Source organism: Phaethon aethereus (assembly GCF_964289735.1).
Source record: "Phaethon aethereus genome assembly, chromosome: 8".
In the NCBI taxonomy this organism is placed as follows: Eukaryota; Metazoa; Chordata; class Aves; order Phaethontiformes; family Phaethontidae; genus Phaethon; species Phaethon aethereus.
In genome coordinates this window covers 29,296,317-29,313,108 of record NC_138584.1, presented here as the reverse complement: position 1 = coordinate 29,313,108, position 16,792 = coordinate 29,296,317, and the positions used below count along the sequence as shown (strand labels likewise).

Sequence of the window (16,792 nt, the reverse complement as noted above, 5' to 3'; positions counted from 1 at the left end):
TTTGGGGCAGGAATGCAGAGTCTGGTGTACCACATGCTATGCCTAGGTGTGGAGGACAATTTGAATCATACAACAGTTTGGGTTGGAAGGGACCTTCAAAGGTCATCTAGTCCAACCCCTCTGCAATGAGCAGGCACATCTGCAACTTGATCAGGTTGCTCAGAGCCCCGTCCAACCTGACCTGGAATGTTTCCAGCGATGGGGCATCTACCACCTCTCTGGACAACCTGTGTCAGTGCTTCACCACCCTCATGGTGAAAAATTTCTTCCTTATATCTAGTCTAAATCTGCCCTCTTTTAGTTTAAAACCATTACTCCTTGTCCTATTGCAACAGGCCCTGCTAAAAAGTCTGTCCCATCTTTCTTATAAGCCCCCTTGCAGTACTGGCAGGCTGCAGTAAGGTCTCCCTGGAGCCTTCTCTTCTCCAGGCTGAACAACCCCCCAACTCTCTCCACCTGTCCTCATAGGAGGAGTTCTTTGGATTGCAGAGCAGAGCCAAGGTGAGACACAAAAAGGCAGGGATGCCATTTTTAAAGTCTTTACTTTCAAACTCTGTCAGTATTAGAAAATGTTCAATACTATTAAAATCCAAAATTATTCATAAAATAATTTAGCTTAGAGCTAAATTAATCTATCTTGATTTAAGATGCACTTTATCCTCTTTCAATTCCACTGTGGAGGAGAGGTTTGACTGGGTGTTACTAAGTATGTTTTAAATTGATTTAGTAACTGAATACGAGCTTTCCAGACAAACCCTAGCTTGTTTCTGTTGAGGCTTAGAGGAATGCAATGGTAAAACAGAAATTCCTGGTGCTAGTTCCCCTGCACTGAGGGAAGAGCTGATGCACTTTATTAATATATTTTACTTTGTAAGAGCAAAGTAATAAATTACTAAAAATTACTTAGGTAAGAATCTTCTGCTTTTTTTTCTCACTCCAAATCTTAAAAATAGAAACAAAAAATGCAACCTGCTTGACATCTCCTATTCTCCTTTCTAGTTCAAGTTCCACTAACATGTTGGAATGTAACTGGTGAACAGAATGGAGTAGAAAGGGAAATAACCCATCATTCTAACATTGCTCCCCTGGGACTCTGCACTCATGGTTTATATGTGGCTCCTTGAAAAGTGGCAGAAAGCTGGAGGGACTTGGGGGGTTATTTCCATTCTCTGCCTTTGTTGTCTGCACTCTTAATCTGTGAGGGCAGCACGTGGCCTGTGCTCTCCACCCTTGACAGTCCGGCATAGCTGAAGCATGGCTTGGCCTCTTGCTTCCAGGCAGGACAGGAAAGACCAATGACGTTTCCCTCAGAACAGGCTGCACTTAAGAACCTCAGAAACAGCCTCAGATTTCAAGTGACAACAATAAAACATGAAAAAAGTTATTAGCTTACAGATAAACATACCTTCCCTAACCTCTCAGTGTCCTTTCTCAAGAACCTCTTGTGAAATTAAGGATTTTATCTATCAATAATACTGGCTTTCTCTGATATGATTTCTTTGCTGATTATATCAATCCATCACCAGGATGTTGTAAAAAAACTAGCTGATCTTCCCTGATACTTCTATCGGGTCACCCCATATGAGACCCCATCACATGCAACAGTATGAAGAAGTGCCAGGGAAAATAAATCAAGATTTGAAAGATTTTTTTACAGTGAAACAGAAGTTGCTTCATATTATGTGTAGTACAATTCCATAGGCAAAACTGTTCCTCTGTCATTATTTAGGGCATATAAACTAAAGTGCTGATCCTTACAGAATTAAAGCATAAGGACATTCCTGCTGCCAGCTATAGTCTGCAATGACTGCACATTTGCTCTTTCAAATAATCAGAGATAATATTTCTGGAGAAATCAGCTATAATACTCTGTATAGGATATATATGGATAAATATAGTATATGATGTCCTCTTGATTCCACTTGAAAATATGAAAATGTTCATGGTTTGGGTTTTTGTTTCGAGTTTGGGTGGGTTCCCCCCCCCCCCCCCCCCCGAGAAACCACATTATTAATGTGCAGAGCTCTGGGCTTTAGGGATCACTTGGATTCCTGGAGAGTCTCAGTTTTGTCTTTCTCCAAGTTAAAGCACATTTTAAATATGTCAGGGATGAAAGACAATCACAGAAAAAATTAAATATTTAAAAAGCTCCCATCCCTTGTGTCCAACTTCAAAGCACGTTTGTGCTTAGGACTGGGTAAGACAGTGAGCAAAAGAATGTTTTGCAGTCAGAGGAACCCATTGTTTGATTAGGTCTTCCTCCTTTTTCTCTCCTCATAACTTAAGATGCTTCATGGCTGCACACATTCAACTCTAGCTGTGCCCAAGAGCTCCTGTCGCTCTCCCTGCAAAGGAAGTGTCTCCATTTAGGTAATTGCACGAAGGCATTTTCTGTGGTCATGTTTTATTATTGCTTTTCTGGTCTCCGTTAGCATAAAGCGAGGGGGAAAAATAGCTGCAAGTCACGGATGCTCCAAGTACTGTTTTGGCAACAGATGTTAAGGTTAAAGGCCAAGGCATTTCAAATATTGATTGATGACATATATTTACAAGCTGAAGTGGTCAATGTGTGAAGAGGCCCAAGGTGCACAGTCCTGAAGTGGGTTGCCCTTGCAGTAGTAGTCGTTCATAACAGCTCCAAACGCTTCTGTGTGATTTCAGGTACTTAGAATAGTATAGCTCACTGCTGAAAAGAATGAAGCAAGACTGTAAAAGAAGTGAAATTTTAGAAGTATTGAAAATTATACTGAGGCTAGAAGAGCAACTGCTCTTCCCCCCCTTCTTCCATTGCAGAGGCAACTAGTTTTCCAGGCAAAGGGATCCACACAGCAAAGACAGCATTTCTCTTCCCTCAAACAATTCTTCCTTTCTGTTAGGGCTTGGCAGGAAGGACCTTATACACCCTCATATCAGCAGATACCTCCTGCTTCCCTGAACAAGGCAGTTCTCTCTCTCTCTTTCCTGATAAACTGCCAATATTTCCTTCTAAAAGCACCGTCTTTGGGCTTAACATCCATGAACATACCTAGGTAGTCATGGAATCAGAGTGACAGCAGCTCCAAACTTTGAGTGTCTTAACTGTGGAATAAAAATACGTATTTCAAAACTTTTTATAGTCAAAATGAATTCCAGTAGCAGCATAAATGGCCGATAGCGTTCATAGTGCCTATTATAGTGCATGCTGCACAGTGCCCATGACCAGAAAAAGGTCTGTCCCTCTGAAGGAAGTAAAGTTAATGCTCTGTTGGAGTGCCCTTGTTTTGCACTATGTAAGATAAAGAACTTCTAGCTTTAAAGAAGTAGCAGTTTGGTTCTCAGTGACTCAACACAAATGACTAATGTCTCATTGCAGACTCACATGGAATCTCATAGTAAATCTCATCTTCCATTGTGTGTGCCACATGGCCCTCGAAGTACTCTTAATTACAGGCAGACATCCCATGCAAGCAAAGCAAGTGAACAATAGGGTCGATTCTTTGTCTACGTTGGCTTGTGTTTCGGCTTTCTCACTATCCAGCAGCTTCAGGGGCGGATGCAGCCCTCATCCAAATGGTAGGCTGCACAGTCTCCGAGCTGCACCACCAGGGCCAGGAGCAACACATCGCTGTGTCTGATGCCAGAGCAGCCTTGCAGCTCCCCTATTTCACTAACCCTGTGTCTGAGGGATACACACTGTACAAATCAGGATTCTGGGTTTGGTCTCGTTTCCTTAGGAAGCAAGGCTTATGTAATCATTTTGCTCGCCTCTCTGTCCACATGTGTCAGTCCCCTTCCCCACAGTATTTTCTTAAATCCATTAGCCAAGCTCAACCACATTTGACAAACGCCTCAGAGATAATTGCGTTCTGACAAGTTTCATGAATACTGGCAGCTGGATACCAGAGAGTGGCACCCAAAATTAGTGTTCCTGCTGTGGGAGAGACAGGCAGGGCTCAGCTGTCACACACGCTGCTTGGCAGCAGGCAGCACACGTGTAGCGCCACATTTGTCAAAGTGTCACAGAGGATATGGGGACAGCTGGGTTTACCCTGACATGCTTCAGCCGACGTTGTGGTGGGCTGCCGATCTAGCAATGCTGTGCAGAGGGGCTGTCAGTGCGAGGGGAGCCAGCAGCTTCTGGGTGAGGAGGCAGCACAAGCTGTGGTGTGGAAGGGGGCTCGGGGGGACAAGAGACGCCACATGTCTAACCGAGCGTGAGTGAGGATGTTGTGGTAAATGAAGGAAAAGGAAAACTCACTGATGAGCAAACCCTACAAGCCTCAGCACACACACGCTCCAAGCAGGGGCCTTTTCCAGAGAAGGTGTGATCAGTAAGTCAAAAGATGGATAAACTCAGGGTGGATGGAAGAAGCCCTACTTTAAATAGAAGAGAGCCACAGCAATACGTCTTTTCAAGCCCAAGAGTGGGCAATGGGTGTCCACCCTAGTAGTTCCACAGCTGGGTAAACTCCACTGCACTCTGGTTGGGCATGGAAGAAACTCGGGGTGACACAGATTCTGTTTTCATTTTTGTAATGGGGTGGGTTTGAGTGCATGGGATCATGCAGCACTCGTCTCCTGGACATACGGATTTGTGGGGTCTTTTTTTTTAACCTTTTCTTTCTTCTCTAGAGGGGTAAGCTGATTGTAGGTATTCTGCTACTCTGTCTTTCCCACCTGCCTCAAGCGATGACTTGAACTATGCTCAGCAGCTGAGACAGTGTGGAAGGGGCCAGGAGAGACCTCTTAAACATTCAAGAACTGTTCAGGGGTGGGATTGTAAAATAAAACATTTGAGTGTGTTTACTGGCCACCACACTGCTAAAACTACCTTTTGAGGGGTTTTGAGCTTTTTGGGCAAGTTATTGGCAGGGGCCAGCAATAGTCTGCTAGCCTTAGAGAGCATAAACGTCTCTCTTTCGGTTCAGCAGTTTCCTTCAGGCTGTGCTGACAATATACCTGAACTGCTTGTTGTAGGAAATACAGCTGAAGTGTGTAATGGCACTGTGCAGTCAAGGTCAAATGGGTATCTGGCTCATCTTCCAAGCCTGATAGTGAATATATGAACAGTAAGGATTTGCGGGAAGTGGAAACTATTGTGTTATAACGTGGACTGAAGCCACCAGTAGAAAAACAACATTTTCACAATGTAGCATCCTAGCTACTGACTTACTGTTATCAGAAGAGGCTTTGACAAATAAATCCTAGCATCACCTGGGAACATCTGACTTCTTAAAGCCCCTTCTGTCTGGCTTTCAGTGCAGAAAGCAAGTTGGTTTCACTGATTGGTTGACAAATGTTCTGTCTAGCAGGAGACAGAGATGATGTGGTTCATTTTTATTGCTTTAGATCTGTCAACAGCTGAGGACTCATTGTTCATGAGAGGTTTTTGACTCATCTGAAGTCCCTGACAAAGGTGGCTGGAATCTTGCCTTAGTGGTTCTGCTCTTCAATCACACAGAAACAGATGCTGACATTCAGCCGTGTCTTATCCACCCAGAGGGCTGTCACAGATTTCCCACGGCTCCAGATTTTCTTGATGCTTTCTGCTTGTTCCATGTCACTGCGAGGGTTTGGGAGGAGTGCCATCCAGAACCCTGTCAGTGACAATGGGATAGGTCCAAGCATAGCTGACACACAGCTCTGTCTTCCTGAATGTGTAGCGCTCTCACAATGAGTGGGAGAGGAAAGGTGAATGCTACAGGAGGAGAGAAGGCAAAGAAACTAGGCCTCAGAGGGGCTGTGGGGTCTTCTGTGCTGTAGCTGGACACTGTGGGAGCTGGCAGACTTTGTTTGCTCCCCGCAGCCTTCAGAATACAGTCACTTGGCTAGTCCTCTGTGTGCAGATTCCCTGGCAGGCATGCCTTGGTGGGCCAAACCTCTGGGAGATGTGTTGTAGGCAAGCTTTAAGAGAAGAAGGGCAGAGAAACTTAGGACTAGACTTTTCCAAGAATTGTGCTTCCTAGGAGCCAGTCCTTTTTCCCCCCTGCCATAGGGTGGCATTTGCAAACAGTGTTCGTAACGCCAGGCAGCAAGCACTTTTGCAGTCTCCCCTCACTGCAGAAGCCTGCCCTCAATGCAGCCTTCATGTCAAAAGTCAGTGTCAAGGCCCCCAGATAGCCTAGACTGTCTTACAGCATGGCTTATCTTTAGAAGGGAGACTATAAGAAGAAAAGTTAATCCCAGCATCTTAATCCAAGAGTCCTGGAGAGAGCTTCCTCAACAAAGTATGTGCTTGAGGTCATGATAGACACTTGACCACTGGTGCCTGACTGCCATGGTAGAGGAGAGTAGCCAGAGTCCTAAAAAAAATGGAACATCAACATTCCTTCAGTACCTCTGTATACTAGTAAACCTTTTGTTTTCATGGTCTCATTAAAAATTTTTCCTCAGTCCTCTTCACATTTAATTTATTTGGGTTTCATTTGCATCAATATGTGATATTTTTAAATGGTCTGGGATGTCCAGCTGCACACTAATTGAAAGTCAAATTAAAAAGTTTCAAACGAACAATGAAAAAAACCCAAATCTGGTCCCTCTTACTCAAAGACAGTGCTCTGAATTCAGTGTGTAGCGTTATGTTGGTAAGGTATCATGTACCACTCTGCTGTCAATATGAGCTCAATCATTCTGCAAAGCACTGTGAGTTCTCACTCAGAAGTACGGGGAAGGCAGGGTGAGAATCCTGCCAAGTCCCTCCAGCTTCTAGGAGGATTGCTTACAGGTCTGCAGTCACAGCAAGGAAGAAATGGACCACTTGAGAGGGTTGAGCGGGAAACACACACATTTCAAAATACCTTGATACAGCTTTGAGTGCTGTTCCAAGCAGAGCAGTATTCACTAACATACTGGGTGTCTGAGTAGGTGACTCTCCCTGGCAGGATGACTCCCCCAGCAGAAGTGTGTTTGTGTCCCAGGGTCGGGTGGGGGATAGGGAAGGAGCTGGGGACTCTCGAAGACTTACTTCAATGCTTTTTTCCTTGCTTATTTTACTTTGCAAAATGACGTGTGTTCACAGGCATGTACAGTGGTTCCAGCGCTAACCAAAATGGTCCCTCATCAGGTATATTGCCGCCTCCTCATGACATCCCTTCAAGGCACCATCCACTCGACTCTACCCTTTCCAGTCCACATCACCATCAGTCACCATTGGAGAGTACCAGGGAAGGGTATGTGTATGAAACATGCTTGGCCTCTGTCTGTCATGATAATGAATGATTAATTGTTTACTTTACTTTGCATGGATGCTGTTCAAATGAAAAACACTGTCTCAAACTAAGCAATTTTGTTTGTTTTAGAATCACAGAATAATTTTGAAGGGACCTCAGAAGGTCCTGTCATCCACCCCCTGTGCAAAGCAGAGCAAACTTTGACATTGCTATCAGGTTGCTCTGGGCCTTGTCCTTGTCTTCAACAAAACACATTGAGATTTTTTTTCTTCATAGAATGCAATTGCATTTAGATTTTAGTTTGGGTTTTTTTTAATTCTTCCTTGTTGACTTCTTGTATGTTTGGATAAGTGTAAAGAACTTTTCTCGGCTAAAATGAGAGATCTCTGAAAGGGTAAAACCCAAACTATGACTCACTGAGGAATAAGTCAGTGTTTGCCTTAGTAAGACTTCTTTTGTGCCAGAGCGGCAGGCTTTCTCACTTCCTTGCTCTCTGATAAGATTTTCTGTAATACATCTCTCAGCAGCAGGCATTAACCAGTAAGCTTCTAATCAGGGAAGGGTATATTATCTCATTGATTGTATAGATTGCATTGCTACAGTACAGATTGCATTGCATTGCTACAGTATCTGATATTCCTAAAGCACCGTTTGCTCAAGGATCTCATAACGTCTTCTCAACAGTAAAGAATCTCTGTAAGCCACAAAATTCTGCTCTAATCTTTTTGCTCAGTTTTTTCGGGGGGCCTAGCCTCATGCAAATTAAACATCAAACTTAAGGTTTTTCTTCCCAGCACTTTGGACAAGGAGGGGCCTCTAATTTTGCTTTACTGATGGGAACTTGGGATACAGAGAGATTAAGATCTTTTTTTCCCAAAAATATGTTGGGGTTCTTTAGCAAATACAGCAATCGAATGTAGAGTTTTCCCATCCTAGTCTAGTGACTGACCCATGCCTTCTTTTACATGGGGACAGGAAAGCCCAGAAAGTTTTTAATTGTATGCTTCAGGCAAAGGGCAGAAGGCAGAGTGTTTGTGGCATGGAAGGGGCACGGTAAGGAAAATTACACTTGGAGTAGCTGAAGAACAATCTGATTGAGGAAATTCAATTAGGAACAAATTACTTCATTTTTTTCTTCATTGGGGAATGAATGCTGTAGCAAGCTTAGCTTCTATACCCTGTTCCTCCTTCCACTATCTCTTCTGACCTATGCCAGTAGCAGATACCAGTGTCCCCTCCCAACATATGATGGATCTGCCCATCATAGGAATAGACCTACCCTGTCCCTGTCACATAAGATGCCTGTGCCCAGCCCTTCTCCTTGTATTGCCTGTTGGCAGATGCATGCCCGTGGCAGAGCCGTGGCCAACAGGAGGCATTGGGCATGCTGATTTAGGTGGAAGTTATACCAGATAAATAGGAAGTTTTCTGTAGCAGAGAAGGCAGTGAGTGCACATAGGAGGAACGGAGACAGACAGTCCGAAGTGAAGGTAATCCACGAGCTATTCTTTCCCTGCTGGGGAAATGGGACTACTTGAGCCTGGGGGTGTAGGCTCCCTTGCTCTCACTGCTCCCCAGTGCGCTGCTCAGCTGTTTCCTCTTTGAGCTGGTGCTTAAGGGAGTTAAGGCAAAAAAACCCAACTGAGAATGAAATAAAGTAAGGCTATACTATGGGAAGGATTTAGCAGGCTGTCAGTAAGGTGAATTTGTTTCTGAGGCACTTCACATTCTGGTACTGTTAATAAGAAATGAAAGCAAAGACTTGATCAGTGAGGGCAACAGACAGTTTTCCAGTTTGAGGGGTCTGAAGCTCCCAGATGAATTCTCCTTGCTGTGCCTCATGTCTCCATTCCAGAGCACAGCACTTCTTTTCCAGCAGAAACACCATGCTGGGTGAGCCGAGTTTCTCACTGAACTCCTTCTAGAGACATTTTGATCATTTGCTTAGGCCAAAGTTTACATCGCAGTTGTCTCTGCTGTTCCCAGTTCTAGTGGAATAGGTATTCTTTCTCAGAGGAGACTAAATGCTGCTTTGTCACCTCAGTGCTTATATACCTAAGTAATGTAAGGTCTCTGCAGAAACACCATAGTTAATATCCTATGACAGAATGTAAGAGCGAGATGGTAACAGATTTCTAACCATGAACCAAACATCAGGAAATGGAGAGTGGAATGTATTTTTGAGTAGTTATTTTAAAACAGGGTATCTAGTTTCATGACATAATTACTTGGAATTTTTCAGCATCTCAAATACCATTTTCTAAACTCAAAAAAATCTGCATTCAGCATTGTCATACCCAGTCCAAGATCCTTTTGCTGGTTTTAATTGTTCATGCTTACGTTATTAATGACTGCTGAAATAAAGCCCATGCATGACATTTTAATTGCAAGTACAGAAACTTAGTGTGAACTAATAGTCCTTGAATTTCGTTTAGCACAGTTTCGTTTAAAGCATTCAGCCATTTACCTGGGCAAAATCACTTAATAATCTAATGCTTGGAGCCACTGAATTATAGAACTGTTACACCTTTGCCAGTTCATAGCAGTATGCCATTACTCCTATAAAAATATATGGTTTACAATAGGAAAGAAACACCTAACACTACCTTTCTTCATATTAACTGCTCCGGCTTTCTGGCACACATATAACGTTTTGCCTCATTTGTCAGCTGTCTCAGCGTTCGTGTTTAAGTAAATGCAAAGAATTTCTATACTGTGAATCAGTACGATGACAAGACTGGACTGCATAGTTTTAAGTCTGTGGAATGAACCAAGTGATTACTATCAAGAAATCTAATTACTGAGTCATCAAATACAGGAGATGCCAAAAACTACATGAGGTGGAGTACAAATAGTCTACTCAAGTTTGACATAAGTTTCAGAATTTGATTTAAAGGCTTTTCTTTTTTTTTTTAAAGCCCTATGTTATACCATCCTTTGCCAAAGTCAATACCAAGTGCAGCAGTCAATTTTCCCAAATGGTTTGCTAAGACGTTTAAATAGTTTGACAAAATTATCTAATTCACTTGAAAATTTTCTAACAAAATCTGACTTCATTACCAAATTTATTTATACTGGCTTTATACAATATGGAGCGTATTTTTTCAAATTCTGGTATGAAGGGTATGCTAGAGCAAAAAATTGTACTTATATTGATATTAATTAAACTAAAAGTGTGTGACTGAGAAATATTTTGGCATCCAGAAAGTGGGCTTGTCGTGATCCAGGTTTAAATATGTATTTATTTTTTATTTCAGGTAGCTAAGATTTATTTTAGCATTTCTTGCAGCGTATGCCATATATAATGTCTAACTTGGTTTCATTTTGCCCATTGCAAAAATAGTCTATTTTGATTTGTAGGAGAATGGAGATGGAAAAACAGCTCTTAGTATTAAATTTTAAGTGAATGTTGCACTTGGCTTGCTTTCTACTATTTTTTTAGCTGTTATTATCTAAGTAATCTAAAAATGTACTTAGTTTCATTTGTAAACTATCTCTGTAAATTCCAGTTTAGAATATTTAGTGTGATAAATTATCAGCTTAAATGAAACTGATATGACTAAAGTTAAGTGAGTTTGAGTGGTGGCACCAAGTTAGGGATTTGCACTAATTTAGCTTAATGACCTAATAAGGTCACTTTGTAGGATCTGAACACGGTCCCTCTATATGTGCCTGTGAAGCCCTCTGTCACTTGTGTCGCCCATAACAATCAGCACTTATGTTCTCAAAAGAAGCTGAGAGTGCTGACAAATAACAGCTTTATTAGGAAGGTGATGTGTCTCCAAGGGAAAGGAAAGTGAAACTATTTTTTTATATTCCTGTGGTAATTTAGGTCATTTCTGCTCTGTAAACACAACAGTAAATGAAGAACTAGTGGGGTTAAGACATCTGTGATGTCCATAGGTGATGATTAATGAGAATTCTGAATCCAATCTTGTGAGCCTTTAATAGAAAGGATTAAGTAATCAAGGTTAGAGGAAGTACCTTACACAACTCTCTTTTGCTGGGGCTTCTCACCAGCTAACTGCAACCCTTTCAAAAGATATTCCAGACCCCCCTGAAGAGCCACTTACCCATACAAAAATCACAAGAAGCAGGACTTAGAAACAATCAAATGAAAAGAGACATTTTAATCAGGCTGCTTAAACATCAGAATTTTTGTTTGCTTGCTTCTTAGCACCTGTTAATTCAAATACCCCAGAAATACTGTAAAGAGTTCTCTGTTAAAAATTTAGTCCTTCATTTCTCTTTATGTAAAGTAACACAAGGTACACAGAGCCTCCCTTCTTGCTCAACCAGGAAACACCAGATTTGAAATTCCCGATATTTTTAAGGTTGAAAACAAATATGTAGGGTAAAATCTTGTGTGTTACATTTTTATTTGTACTACTACCATGTCCATGTTATACTTTGGCAATAAGAGACTGTAAGGCAGCTCCTACCTATGCTTCAGCCCTGTTACATACATTGCCAGGACCCTGTCAGGGTCCTCCATTTCAAAGAAGAATCTGGTCCAGCCCCCCAACCTGCATGCAGTGAGCTGTGGAGCCGGGAAAAAGCTCCCGCCAACAACCCCGCATCTCTGCTCTGTGGGAGTGGTTTTGGCTTCAGCTTTGTTGGTAGATGGCAATGGCATACAAAGGGTTTGGTGGGTGCTTGCTCATCACATGGAACCAGACTCAACTGTGGCTGTCAGAGTTTCACTGTTGTTTGCAAGCATCTAGTTTTCTGGAGCATAACTGTTTCTGGGATAAGATTCAAGAAATTGCCCTAAAACCAGCAAAAGAAATGGGGGAGATTCTTCTCAATATGTTATGCTATCTCCCTGAACTGCCAGCATCCAGGCCAGGTAGGAAAATACATTTGTGTACCTAATTCTTATTACTTTAAGAGACAATTAGGTGTCTTAACTACTTATATCTAATTTTTATTCATCTTTGTGAGCTCACATAAATAAATTGACTAGGAATTGGCATGTTGCTAGAATCTTTGTATGAAAGCAAACTTTTACTCTCTAGAAGTACTCTGGAGAGCTAAATACCTACACAGTTTTTATAACAGTTCCTAGGACCAGGGAGACGCATCATTCATTCATTGTGGATTCCACTGGAGAATACTCTTCATTTATAATAAAATACACAAGTCAGTGTTTTAGTCTTTCTTTCAAAAGCACTAAAACCAATAACAAGAAACAGATATCTCTGACAGCTGAAAACATTTTCGATGGAGGAAGCCAAGAACCCATCATAATTTATCTCAGTGTTATGGATCCGAGCACGCAAAAGGGGCATCAGTACATCTGTCCAAAGAAAGAACAATGTACAGGTGCGGAGCTGAGGTTCATGTAACAAAGAAAATCAGTAATTAAAAGCATCTGGTTTCAAATCCCAAGCCATTTATCTCATTGTAGAAAATGTGATCAGAATTCATTTATAATCATGTCCAGATAGGCTTATACAGTTTTTCCCCCCCTTAAAACAAAATTAGCGTTAGCATAGACTTACTTCAACAATACATGGTTAAGAATAACTTAGTGCTTGATCATGGGGTAAAATATTGCTTGGCCATCAGCAGAAATAGGTGGGCATGTATTTCATTTGTGTTTCTAAAAGGGCTGTACTGACATTCATTAGAGAACCTTCATCAGTGCATCTCAAAGTGCGTGCTATGTTGCCTGCCCAGAAGAGACACTGTAAGCAAAACTATCTTAGAGTAAGAAATAAAAGTTACAGGAGAAGGTGGGAGGTTAAAGGAGTTGGTCAGAGTAACTCAGAAAGCACTTAAGATGGAGTCAACCACAGCTCTTCTGCATTATATTAATGATTTTAGCCATTACTGGTAGTTAAATTTAGACTTAACATCTGTAAAGCTGGAGGGTGGTTTGTTGGGGTTTTTTTCCAAATTTTGTTTTGCTTTTTAAGTGGAACTTCTGCAGTTAGATGTAAACCATAAACGCCAAACACAATAATTTATCATGGTATAACAAATGATGAAGTTATCTTAACATCTCCCACTATTCGGTACAGTGCCTTTTAGACTGTAAACTTGAAGAAAGCAGGCATCAGCTACCTGTACAGAATCTACCTGCACCTGGAAGCCTCTTGCTGCATACTTGCCAGAGAATAATGACCTTAAATGACTAAAATATGATAGATCAGTCAAGCATGCAGTACATGCCGGATAATATTGAGTAGACAATATCTGTGTTTGATTGCGTGTCTTTGTAATTGACTTCCTGGCAATCACTTGAACCTCAGGCAGTGCTCTTTATTTAAATATGTTTTGATATGTCTTTTACCACATAAATAAGGATTTTTTTTACTTTTGAAATATATTTTCCTGCTATATCGTTAGCAAGAATGAGTTTTCAAATTTCCCTTATGTGTAGCAGCTTCCACTGTAGTGTTTCATCAGCTTCATTTCCAAGATGATTGAATAAACCCTTATAAATAAAAATGTCTTTTAGATTGGCACAGTTCCCATAATGATTGCTACGATAAACCGCTCTGCAGAAATTGCACATATCAGGTCAGAACAATTGTAGAGATAACTCATTTAACATACAGAAAACGTGTTCATGTATATGTGTGAGTTTCTGTAGGTAATGAAATGCATTACAAAATACTGAGGTATGTTTTACGCCCAACTGACTATTTGTGTATTGTATGTGTATTTGTTAGAAAAGACTGTGAGTATTTCAGTAAGTCACTCTGTACCTGAAGAGGAGGCTGACACAGAAAGCCTTTGGGTGTACCAGGAAGGGACTCCTTTGGCTCCTGTGCAATTTTGAACCCAAATCTGCGTTCATATCACTGTTGATTGGTATTACTAAAAATATTGCAAAGCAATTAAATGACCTGAGACTCTTAAGTCACATTAAAGGTCCTGTGGATAGTGTTCTCCATAATGTTTATGAAACCCCTCCATCTCCTGATAGCTAACTTGCTCCTGCACTCATTTCACAGGCGCTTGTTGACACTGCTCAAAGTGTGGGTGAGTGCAGATGCTGAACTGGATTAAAGTAATCCAAGGCAGTGTTCTGAATGCAAAGTAGTATTTTGTATTTATCTCCAAGCAAGGACAAGGCTGACATTGCCTCAGTCCTACATTAACACACAGAGGTATGTCACACACTGCGTTCGTAGCTGAGCCAGGAGTAGAGCCTGAGTCTCTTACAGCAGACAGCTACTGAAGCTGGCCACAAGCACAGCGAGAAAAGAGAAAAACAGAAACACAGTGTTGTATCTCACAGTCACGGAGCAGAGATTGAGGCCTTGCAAGAAGGGCAGCATGTCAGAGCCCAGTAACTTGTTTGCTCATTGTTTATAGAAAAGGGTAATAAAATGCAATGATGCCCAGCAAGGTGATCTGCAATGAAGGATTTATTATATATCAGGGAGAAGGGGGGAAGAGGAGAAAGGAAGAAAGAAGGAGAGAAGGAAAAAGATTCCTTGCATTCCAGAAATGTAGCCAGAGGCACCTGGCAGTGATTAGTGCAAAGGTTCACCAAACTTCAGATAGAGCCCGTCTTTTAAAAAAAAAAAAAAAAAAAAAGAGTAAAAGAAAAAGTGAACGGTATAACTGTTTCCTGAGCATGTGCTGACAGAAATTCCCGTAGGGCAAGACCCAGAACAGAAACACGTGGCAAGAGATTGGGCGCTATCCAGAGACCAGATTAGCAGAGCTTTACACATCATTTTTAATATTATGGGAAGAGATGAAAATCAGTGTTAACTTTTTTTTTCCATTAAAAAAAAAATAATCTCCTTGTCCTGGAACTGAATTGGACTTTCTCACAATATAAGTAACTATAATGCTTGGGGGAGAGATTTTATGAATTAAATGGTTGGCATGCTGGATTTTATGGTAGAACTTGGTTTAATGGAAAATCTCAGGTTTTATAACTAGCTGCAATACTGTACGAGTCCCTTAAGATAAAACATGGAGCTTCTTGACTTTGTATTTCTCACTGGTGCTTTATTATATACTTTTCTTCATATTAATATGAGCTAAACATAATTCTCAAAGTCAAGACTGTTTGATACGGCAATACGCTATGCATGAGAACTGTATTACAGAATGGTCTTATAACCCAAAATATACAAAAAGTTTTTTGAGACAAAGGACAGACGTTTTTCAGTCTGGATTTGGTCCTGCTTCCACTGAACTCAATGGGATATGGGTTGAGGTTCTTTGCTTAGTTGAGGAATCTGCCAATCAAGCCATCACATCATAAAAAGGAAAAAAAAAAAAAAAAACCCCAGACAGCTTTCATATTGGAAACATCCCTATCTTAGATATTTGTATTCTGTGGTTATACTTCATTCACACTTATTATTCAAGAATCTTAGTTTGCATTTATTGTCATTATTTTTCAATGCCATTCAATAATTACTAATTAAGTATACCGTGTGTAGTTTTTGGCAGTCAAGAGATGATAAACTATACCATGAAAAAGCTCATCTTAAAACAGATTAAAATCTAGCTTTGCAATTTCTTACCCTGTGTTAATGTGTCCAGGAACTGCTTTTGAGCAAAGACTGACTAAAGCAAACTAAAATTATTTCTTACTCAGACTAAGTACTGTGGATGAATACAGAAAACATACATCTTGACGTCTTAACAGAAAACTCTGAAAAATCAATGTTGATATGTATTTATTTTTTGGTTCTTTACGTTGCAGTAATACTGGAACAAGACATTTGGTGTGCATTGTGAAAATACACAAATTCTTACACACCACTGCCCACTGGGCGAGGCTGAAACTGGCAGCAGGATAAGTAATTCTGCAACAAGATGATGGTACTTGTAGCCTGCTAGGTGTCTTTTCTATAGATCACTGCTAACTTACGCATACCTAGGTAGTTGCTTCACGTATGCCTTACAATTTAATATGAACATTCACAATCTAAAATATATTGTTAAAACATGATCACAAGAAAAATGTATGTACAAGTCTTTCTGGGATTTCTCTTTTGGGATTCTTAAAGGTATGCACTTTATAAAATGAGAGAGAAAACAGACTAGTATCTTCTATGTTTTGACTTTAAATTTTCCTTTTTAAAAAAATCCTTCTGTTAAGATCCAGATTTCAGTGAGATCCCACGGATGTGAGTGACAAATGCTTTGCAGTAGAGGTGAGGAATTGGCTCGTTGTCTATATCTAACGCTTAGTTTCATGGGCCTGCGTGGGCAGTATCCCATCTGACTTCAAGAGCTTTCCCGAGGAAGGGCTATGACGCCGAGTATTTTAAGACAGTGTTTAGCATGGTGCAGAAATGTGCGCAGTATCATAGACAAGGTATGTTATCAACTTAGGATCAGTTCTTCCAAGGGTTTTCTGTTGGTTGTGTGGATGAAGGTGTGACATAAACAAGATTTTTCTGGTTAGTCCTTTTACTTAATTGTCTACTGATGCATCCTCAGGAGAGGAATGCAGTAGCTTTGCAATTCCACCTGAAATCATAGGTCCCTCAAGACCAGTATTATGTCTTTGGCGCCATCCTACACATGGTGCTTCAAAGGGAATTTGAAAAAAACCGCAATACCTGGTCAGTCATATGAAGCTGTATGATGAGTGAAGAGAGAGGAGAATTCCTCTCTGACTCCTTGGGCGATCAGTTTACGTCCTGTAGCACAAGATT

At 41.0% G+C, this 16,792-nt stretch overlaps 1 protein-coding gene across 1 annotated transcript in view; it reads left to right on the top strand.

The window, feature by feature from the left end:
- Positions 1-16,792, top strand: part of GLIS1 (GLIS family zinc finger 1) — a gene marked incomplete at its 5' end in the record, with an annotated part of 208,545 nt that overhangs the window by 174,892 nt on the left and 16,861 nt on the right. Inside the window, one exon of the mRNA XM_082002912.1 lies at positions 6,998-7,148. Within this exon, the coding sequence (XP_081859038.1) occupies positions 6,998-7,148 (151 nt within the window). The remainder of the gene's footprint in view (positions 1-6,997; positions 7,149-16,792) is intronic.